The sequence below is a fragment of the Daktulosphaira vitifoliae genome, unplaced genomic scaffold (genome assembly GCF_025091365.1).
Source record: "Daktulosphaira vitifoliae isolate Bord-2020 unplaced genomic scaffold, ASM2509136v1 Scaffold_1, whole genome shotgun sequence".
NCBI classification, from domain to species: domain Eukaryota; kingdom Metazoa; phylum Arthropoda; class Insecta; order Hemiptera; family Phylloxeridae; genus Daktulosphaira; species Daktulosphaira vitifoliae.
In genome coordinates, this window is record NW_026099572.1 from 61,424,698 (window position 1) to 61,435,549 (window position 10,852).

General features: G+C 23.5%; 1 protein-coding gene across 1 annotated transcript; it reads right to left on the bottom strand.

Moving 5' to 3' along the window:
• Window positions 1–8,295: 8,295 nt before the first annotated feature.
• LOC126895548 (NADH dehydrogenase [ubiquinone] 1 alpha subcomplex subunit 2) lies at window positions 8,296–10,571 on the bottom strand. Its single transcript, XM_050667535.1, has 3 exons — window positions 10,186–10,571; window positions 10,003–10,109; window positions 8,296–8,680 (listed from the first exon to the last, which is right to left on the bottom strand). Exons 1-3 carry the CDS (start codon window positions 10,266–10,268, stop codon window positions 8,595–8,597), a joined length of 276 nt encoding a protein of 91 aa, XP_050523492.1. The 5' UTR covers window positions 10,269–10,571; the 3' UTR covers window positions 8,296–8,594.
• Window positions 10,572–10,852: the final 281 nt, after the last annotated feature.

Below are 10,852 nucleotides of genomic sequence, written 5' to 3' on the forward strand. Positions count from 1 at the left end.
GTTTTTTTTTTTTTTTTTTTTTTTTATCGCGCACAGTTTACTAATCGTCACTTACTTCAATCCCTTCTGACACTCGAAAGTATAAGTTAATTACTGCTACCGAACGTCTTTTTTAACAATAATTATATTTCAAACAAAATTCTGACAGTGTTACAGCCTTTCTTGAAAATCATTCAATCGAGTTCAATTAAATTTGCTTTTCTTTCTACTCGGCTGTCACTTCATTTTCCCATGGGAACAAGACCCACTTCACATATTATAAACCCTAAGTATATTATTTACGGTTGAATGTATTATAGAGTAAATATTTAATATATGCAAGATTTGACTGGAAAATATTTTACAAAGGATAGCTCATTGAGGTATCATCGATAAAATACCTATTTTTTTTTTATGGAAATTATTATGAGCGATTTTTGATTGAATTTCCATAAGACAACCTCGAGAGGCCTATAAATATTGTTTTTATAAGCTTTTCCGCATGTGTTTATCTCGTATCCTCGTCTCGAGTGAACTTAACCAAAGTATAAAACAACAATTTTCCTGTGTTTTATAATACAGCTATTGATTCCATAAATAACATAGCCCGTTTTTTACACTAAACGACAATATATACTTAAAATAATATACTTGTAACTCAGTTCATTGATATTTAAATATTTACTTATGCGTACACTATGTAAACAAAAACTTGATTACCAATTCGCATGAAGATATAGAAATAAATAAAATATTAATATTCTTAAACTTTATTATATTAATAATAAAGGTAATCATAAGTACTGAATATTTAAATGGTAATTAACTAATTCTAGTACATAAATTGCATTATTTCACAATATTATTAAATTGGAAATTAAATTAGTGTGTTTGGTTTGTACAGCACAATAGGTATATTATTTTTTTCTTTTTCATTGAACAAACAATTTCTTGTATGAAGTACTTAAAACTTTATTAAAAAAAAAAAACAATATTTTTCTTAATAGTAAAAAAATTTACAAAAAATATTCTAAATTAAAAAATAATAATAATAACTAATGAAATCGGTAACAGAAGCATAAAAAAGGTGATAAAAGTTAATTTTTTTCATTAACCCGTAAATTATAATTTATAGATTAAATTAAATATAGTCAATAGTAATCAGTAAAAAATGTCTATGGAAATAATGCCAACTGAAATAATGTACAAAATAATATGTACAATACGAAAATTTACAAATTTCAATAATGTCCAAAGCAAATATGACCAATAGGTAAAAATATCCACAACAATATGTAATCGAAAATAACACCACGCTGGCCGATAAGATAAAAAATTTGTGCAGTTAAAGAAAACTAAAATAATTTTTTAAACAAATATGATAACGGTGAAAGAATAATTGATAGTTTTATAAAAGTAATTAGTGTAACATTAAGAAAAGTATAATTTTAATTTGTGTTTTGATTTTTAATTTAATAGGAATGAAGTAATACCATTTAATAATAAAATTGGATTTATTTTGACCATAGTTATTTTGCCATTTATTCGTAGATATTTCTAATTTTGCTTTTAATGCAAATTTCGATTTGGACACTTTTACTTGAAATCTTTCCCAATATAACAATTACATTACAACAATCTACAATAATTATACATATAATTAATACAGTAAGAAAGATGATTAAAATAATAAATTATACTAATTCACTTCTAATTAGCTTGTGCTAAGAAATGATAGTTACTTGTTCAAAATAGTAATATTAATTTAAAACACTTTAATATAACGAATTAAACGATATTTTGCGAGTTTTGTTTTCTTGTATAAATATAGGGTAGTAAATTTTAGACATGGTCAAATGTAAAAAAATTAATTGAAAACACGTTAACCTAATAACTAATATATAATATTTTTTTACTATTTTTAAAAGAAGTATTTAAAATATTTTTAAATATGAAATATTTAAATTTGTCTTTTTTTGTTATTGCTGTTATAACAATTTCATTTAAAACTAATCAAGAGTATGGTATATGTGTTATAGCAATTTATTACTTATTAAGTATAAAAAAGACTTAATATTATTCAAATTATAAAGATTTTAATTTAATTTACAACATAGAATAATACATTTATAAATAGATACAAAAAAGTTATAGTCTTAATAAATCTAATGATATTTGAGGAGTATTTATTGCTTGCACTATATTATTTAAACAATGTTTGAATTTTTGTACAAATAAATGTAAAGATTTATAATACAAAATGTGAATATGAGGAACATTTAAATCATAATAGAACTGCTTTATTAAGTTATAAAAAAGGTCGATTTAATGTGATTTAAGGCATTAATAGTTTAGATTAGAGGAATCGAATATAGATTAAATGTACCATCCCAAAAAGGTAAACCATAGTAAATTAATGAATGAAATATATAGTATTATAAATTGCTTAATATCTCATATATATTTTAATTATTTGAAGTTGAAAAATCATTTTTTAATGATATTAATCAATTTATTAATATGATAATTTTAACTTAAATATTGTTATATTTTTTAATAGCTGTTAACGTAATTTTTATTATAATTTTTTTTTTTTAAATGAATTTTTTTCAATTAGATGCAGAATATCGTTGATTAACAAAAATAAATAATGATTTAGAGGTTTCTCTTAATCTAAAAAATTTTGACACCTATAATAAACAGTTAAAATAAATACCTCATCAAAATATGACAACTTAAATATGATTATCTTAAGATATTTCAAATTTCTTCATTGTTACATAATTAATTTTAAAAAAACTTCCAATTTTGATCAAATATGAACTTAAAATTTCGTATACTAAATTAGGTTTTTGTTACATCAAGTTTTAATATTTTTAAATATATATATATTCAAGTGTTTCCTTTTTGTCTTCAAAAAAGTTTTATTCATTTTTGTTATAGAAATTTTGAGAATAAAATATTATCTCCGACCGACAGTTTTTTAAACGTTTCATTTGTTCTAACAATAATCGAATATTTTGACGAAGCGAATTGAACAACAAAAGTTTGTTAGTTTAAACGGTTCAAGTCACGCGAATAAATAATTTACAGTGTTGAAATATACCTTTTTGAAATCAATTAATAGTTTTGAATAATAATTTTCCAGAGTAAATTGCACATTACATAATTTCCTACGGCATGAATGTTATTATATTTGCGAACATAACCCTCTCAGTGATTACCTCGTTAATAGCTTCCTAACATGAGTTAGACTGCTTTAGCAGAGTTCTAAAGACAAGACATACAAACTTCGTTTTGATGAAAGTCTCGTGGAACAATATTATGTTTACAAAGATACGCATATAGAAAAAAAAACAGACAAACAGAACTACAATTGGAGTAAGAAGTTACTAGTTAGTTAATGATACATCATAGTTTCTTATGCAATGTAATTCAACTGTTATTTGTTCATAAGTTTTGGTTTGAGGTATACCATCATCTTCTTTGCATCTATAATATAATATTAATGTGTGTGTGTGTAAGGAAATTTACGTTACTGTTACTAAGATGATATATAAAGAAAATAAATCTATACTTTCATCTTAAAAACTAGAATAAAAACGTTTACATTATATACATAGACAAAAAATAAACTAAATATACTAAAAATCATATTAAATTAATTAAAACTTTGTTGTTAAAAACGGATGCAGGATCTTTTAACGGTCCATGTATCAATAATTATGATTTTCTAACTAAAAATATTATCAACTTTTTACATTATCTCTTATCTTAATGTTGTTTATTTTATTACTTATAAGTAGTATAATACTTTATTGAATCAACAAAAAAGTAATATGAGACTTAAATAAATGTTCAAAAATAATAAAACAATATCAAATACAAACAAACAAACTTGTATTTCAATATTATAAAATCATAATAATAATTAATGTAAACAATAATTGTTTACATTTTCATAAGGAGAATAATGTAATATTTGACAATCTTTTGAACTCAGTTACTTCATCATTGAACCATTTTTCTTTATAAAACATACGTTGGCATCATAATAATATAACCAATGTATCGAGGTGTTATCTATTGTTCAAAATTATCAAAGTAGACTTTGACATAGTTTTCATAAAGCCTTAAATCCCTATAGATACAATCATAGTACCCACAAAATACTGTCTTTTGTAGTAAGGAAGAAAAGTCTAAGGAGTGTGGTCGAGAAACTCTCCATTAAATCTAATACTCGGAATAATAAAATGAAATATGAGACTATAGACCACATAAATTAATTTTTCAAGCTACGTCCATGTAAATAGACTAATAAAAAAACATTATAGTGAAGTAAACAAGCGATTTTATATAAAATATACATTATATTATTTTAACGTTAAAAAAACTATAGAAACTCCTAATGTAATATAAAAAATTACAAAATAATTCATTCAGGTTTTATAATTAAAATTTTAAACACATATCTAACAATTTTTTATCGACTTTTTAAAGAAATATTGTAATTAAGGTTCAATTGTTCTAATGAACTATGAAAATTGCAAAGCAGATTCTGTTTATAATGTAGATTACCGATGGCCAAAAAAAATTAAAAGGGTAAATAGTTTAGCTAATTTTAAATACCATAATTGTTATTAAGAACGTATATTTATATGGTCCTTTTTTTATTTAAATAAAAATTAAATTAAACACTTACACTTTTATAAATTATAATTTATAAAAGTACGGTTTTATTAATCATTGATCATAAACAATAAAATTACCAAAATTAAAATAATAATTGAATATCCCAACCGGTCTTATTTTATTGAAGGATAAAAACTGAATTATCAAATAATTTAAAAACATGTATCATCAACTGAACAGTTTATAGCAGATATTTGTTTGATAACTTCCACAGATCTCAAAGAAACAACCGCCAATATGTACTATTTGTGAGCCATTTAAAGACGATAAACCTTTAAGGACCGAAGAATATGAACGTATATTATTAAATTTCCAAAAATTATTTGAGCGTTTTCCTTACTTAAAGGACGTTTTATGTAAAATGCAACCACATGATGTCAGTGATTTGATAAAAGAAAAACATGAAACTACTTATAACTACGATTTTAAATCCAAACAACATGATGACAATATATCAAACAAAAATATTGTTGATGAAGGTGATGACGAAGAGTGTTTTAGACCCAACAATAGGTCCACTTTAAAAAGTAAACAAGTTCAAGGAGCATTAGTTGGATATTCAGGCATTGCGCCTCCTGAACCGTACCAAGTACCCAAGTCCGAGTACCGATCTACAATACATATGCTTGGTACACATATTATAAAGAAAAAACTTTTAGTCCCTAAAATGAAAAATCAATGATGCATTCATTAATTTGATACTTATCAATTAAATGTAAAATTGTACATTTCACAAAATACAAAAATAACTACAACATATTATTCGTAGAATACAATACAATCATATTTTCGATAAAAGCGTCAAGAATAATTCTAAATTTTTAGTCCGCGACGAACCATTTTATTTTGAATAAGTAATTTTATATACATATATTTTATACATACATTACTAAAAATAAAAATTTAAGTAAAGTAATAGAAAGATTATAGTTTTTGTATACGTCCTAAAATTTAAATTATTCTGTCGAAATTCGGTCAATTTTCTTGATATTTATTTTGTTGGTAACGTCACGAATTAAAGGGATTTTATACATAATTTGCTCCTCAAAATATCTATTATCTGTCATTTAAACTATTTTGTAAAAATATTTTTTTATTTTATTAGAAAGATAAAATTTCTTAAAAGTAAATAAAAATTAACTTAACAACACAATTTCCTACAAAATGTTCTAACACTGATGTGTTGTGGGGTACACATCGTTTACCCACATTTAGTTATTAAAATTATTGTATATTCTGTAAACAGGCGGGTGACGTTATAGGAGAATAAAAGATATACTCCCCTCTCATTGAATTAGCTGCCACTCAAAATAATATGGTAACTAACATTGATTGATTTTAGTTACATTATTATCAGTATAATTGAGTTACCTAAACTACAGTTTGCTTTTTTTCATCATTGAAAAAAACCATATCGATCGATTTTGTTACATTATCATATACGATCGTGTAAATGATTAATAGACAATATGTATATAAATAAAACTATATTTTATACTCGATGTAGATACAATAATTAAATACATAGTTAGGCCTGGTATATTTTATATTTGTAGATAGATGTTATATTTATAAATTTACATTAATAATATTAATGTATAATAATAATTAATATTATAATACTATATTATAGTATTATCAGTTTTTTGACACATGATAACCAGGGTAATATTTGCTAAGGCAAGAATTCCAACTGCTTACATAGTAAGCACACGAATAGAATTTGTTGACTATAAAATAGGTCATTGGAGTAGTGTACTTTGATTATATTCCCTATTTTTAATTTCTGGACACAATACTGTTTGTAAATTACTTAAAATACGGTCTCAAACGTTCGTATCACATTAAAAAAAATATTTGCTACCCTACCTTTTTTATTTAACAAGTAATTAGTTAAATATATCTTAAATAACTCCCAAATTTCAAATAGAGTGTACACCGCATGCCAGTGGCTGATTTACAGAAGGGGTCTGGATCACTCCCAAGTACACATTATTTTACAATATTTAATATGTAGGGTAATACTCTGATACGTATTACAAGTAAATTTTATTGTTATGACCACCCCAAAATATGTTGAAAAACCGCTACTATCACAATTGTGTTGTTACGAAAACACTGAGTATAATAATCATTAACAATTTTTGACTTGAATGGTTGAAAATAGGGTAATTCGGCTATTATTCAAACGTATTTTATTTATATAATTGAACGTAAACTATTCATGAATATGTCCTCATTTAAACAAGAGTAACCCTTTTATCCAGATTAGATTTAAATCAATATAAATTGCAAATAAGTCAAAAAATTTTATAGCCTCCAAATTGATTTCAAACTGTGGAAAGAATGTAGATATTAATAAGGTTTATAATCAGATTTGAGATTTTTCTATTTCCCTTCTTTATGTAGGTAAAGAGAGAAATCTTACATTTATCCTCGTTAAAATAAATTTTCCTGAGTTTATGCTAAAAAAATTATTATCAATTATTACTATCGACAGATATGTTTTCTATACTGTCAGTTAGTGTACTTATAAATGTTGACTTACAACAATGTTCTTTACGACTACACTTTAAGTATATCTATTCATTAAGTCATAATTGATAATATTACGTATCTTTGATTTTTTATGACGTCGGTCATAAAAAATCAATTAACTACTTGTATTTGTAATCTCTCGTGTATAACACATGTATATTAACACAAAAATTTGATAGTTAAAAGATTTATATCTAATAAACGAATAGTTATATTAAAAATTCAAATATAATTTTCTATTAAAATAAAACCTTTAACATTTTATTAAATTCAAAAACTGTGATCTCATTTGAAAAAAAAAACTAAGTTAACATTTTTAGAAGGCATAAGGATGAAGATAAAAAAATTACATAGTTAATAATTAATGAAAAATATCTAACTTAAGTCAACCAAAAAAAAAAATATTTTAATTATTTTTGTTCTGTAATTGGGTGAATTGTGATAAAAAAATCAATATAAATTTTTGAACAAATACAATATATTTATCGGTTGTCTTATAGTGAAAAATAACCCACAAAGATTGTATAAGACTTATACACAGCTGAGAAAAACGACATGCTTCCTTTACAGTACTTAAAACATAAATTATTATTTACAAATATACCTACAATACATTGGGCATTACTTCAATTTTTTTATAATCGACTTATGTTGTTTCTCAAATGACTGATCAATTAAATAATTTTTAACAATATGGAAGTCAATGAATTAAATTTTATAATCATATTTATAATATTATACTAATATATCAATTTAAATACAAGCTTTTACAAATAAATTTCAGTCCTCATTTTAAAAAAATTTGAATAAATTGATTTCCTGAACTATAGTTGCTTTTAAAATGGACTTTTTAATACAAGGTATACCGGAATCATGTGAAAAAAACATGGGATTAGAACTCGCTATCCAAGGTGTCGTAGAGACAAACCTGAATGCTAGACTATCATGCAATTATGATTCACATCCCAATAAACTTTCATATAAGTTGATAATATGATGTGCAGCTAGGGGATACATGGTTTTTTTCAAATTTATAGCTTAATAAGGTCACAAAAATTATATTCATATATATTAAATATTGAAAACTAGCTTTGAATATCAAATTTATTATTTTATACTATTATTAGCTACAGATTAAAAAACAATGTAATTCAAAAAAAAATATTACATTTTAGTAATTTAAAATAAAAGTATTACTATAGAAAAAATTATCATTTTATTTTTCAAAACTTTTAATCATATATGAAGAAAAAGAATGAATATATTTATTAATTAACAATAAAATATTACACTAATTTATATATGTAATTGAACAAGTTTACATAACTAGGCTATTTGATGGTATTTATTTACAATAAATTGATTATTTTAAAACTTTCTAATCATTATTTTTTAACAAATCCTTCTATTTTCTTTAGAATACTTTCAGCAGACTGATCAGAAAGTTGTTCACATTTTTCTTTTCCAAAATCTGAAACAAAAATATCAGAATCAATTAATACCACATTTAATATTTCTAGAATTTTTATTATAAACTTTATCATAATATATTTTTGGGTTTACAGGTCTGAAAAAAACTACTTTATAGTTAATTTTTCAGTTATTTATGTTTAAGTTAAAATAAATGATGGTATTATTGTTACTAATTTTATAAGTTATCCATTTATATTGTTATGATGTATTTTTTTAATTTTATAATAAACATTTTTATATCTAGAATTGTTTTTATTTTTTAGTTTACATAAGAAGGGTATATTAACTAAAGGAAACAACACATTAATTGTCTTGTTCTTATGGTAAATAATTACTATAAATTGCAATAGAATTTGTAAATCTTATTATAGAATTTTACTTTATATACATTACATTTACATTTATATTTAACTTTATATGTATGTGTTTGTGGGGGGGGGGTATCGTTGATATCTGAAATGCATCACTTCTGGGATCTGGAGGTGGGTATCAGTGTTATAGCAGTATTATCATTGGGGAAATTTGAATTAAGTGCTATGTGAGTCATGAGTTGGCTAAAAGCATTTTTGTATCATTGTGTTTGTTTAATTTTTATGTTTTTTTTAGAAATTGTTTAACATAATTATTGTATTTATTAAATATATATGATAAAATTGATATTTGATCATTATTTTGTTTAAAAAATATCAAACTAAAACAGGGGGTTTTATTTGTATAATTAGATAGCCATGATATCAAGTTATTATTTAATATTTAATTTTTAGAATTAATATCAAAGAACATTTTTCTTTGCTTATCTGATTTTCAGATCATATTTCAAATTCTGAATTGATAACCAAAAAAATAAAACACCTTAAAAATTAAGGGTCCTAGTTTTGCTTGGTAACAAACTAAGAACCAAATTTTCATCTGAGTTTTTGATACCAAATATTGTCAAAACTATACTGTTCAAAAAACAGAATAATACCAAAAATACTTAAAATAAATAATAGCCTTAATTTTTAATATAAGTAAATAACTAGATAAGTAATTTAAATTAGGTTGATCCATATTTTGATAGTATAAATATTGGTTGTTCAATGAAGTTAATGATATACTTTTGTAAATCGATTAAAACTAATATTTTAATATTTATTAATATTTAAAAAATACTATGAAAATGTTTTATTGCTATAATATTTGTGAAGTAATAAATTAAAATTGTATTCGAATATTTAAAAAATAACTCAACTAAAATAAAGTAGTATCAGCAAAATTTCTGAACATTTTTATTTACTATTTAATGTTTGAAAAAAATTGAAAGTAGGAAAAATTACTTACCAAATCGAGCAAAGACTTTCGGTTCAATTCCACTACATTCCCGCACCAAGATAGGGAAAGTAGGATTTGCTTTTTTTAAAGGAACGTAGTATTTTTCAATAAATTGTCTGATGAATGAATTAAATTTAAATAATTAAATGAAATAAAAATAAAAATAATTAAAAATTAAAATTAAATATTTACCTAACTCCTTTACTGGAGGCTGATGATTGACATAAATGCAAGCGCAACTCTTTTATATGACTACCAAACTTAATAGCAGACATTTTGATCGGAATAAGTATTTTTCTTTAATATCTATGACAAATAAATAACTAGTAAAAATGTATGGCTTTTTCTTATTTCAACTTTCAAGAGTTCTTGAACATTTATACAATTAATTTTTATGATAATTGATAAAACTTGTTATCAAACATCTGTTAATTTCTGGCTTACGGCACAAAATTTTTTAAAAATTATACATTTTTCCACTAAACAACAATTTTAATGATCTTTACATTATAATACTTCCTAATCTAAGAGTAAACTTAGTGTTTTCAAATAAAGTATTCCACCCTTATACAATGATAAGTACAATGTAATAACACTTGGGTGATAACACTTAGGTGTGTTAAGGCACTAAATATATATTGTTTTATAGAGCCCTAGGTGTATAAACTGAATCAAGACAATTGACGCACCACGGTAGGTGGTGTGCACAATGGACCAACAGGTCTGAGTGCATTATGTCCACCTCATTAATAACTAAAACTAAATAATTATGTCATTATCAATTAAGCAAAATTGTAATTTTACTTCACTAAATTATTACATTGATTAAAATTTAATACACATGTGTATTTAATCTATG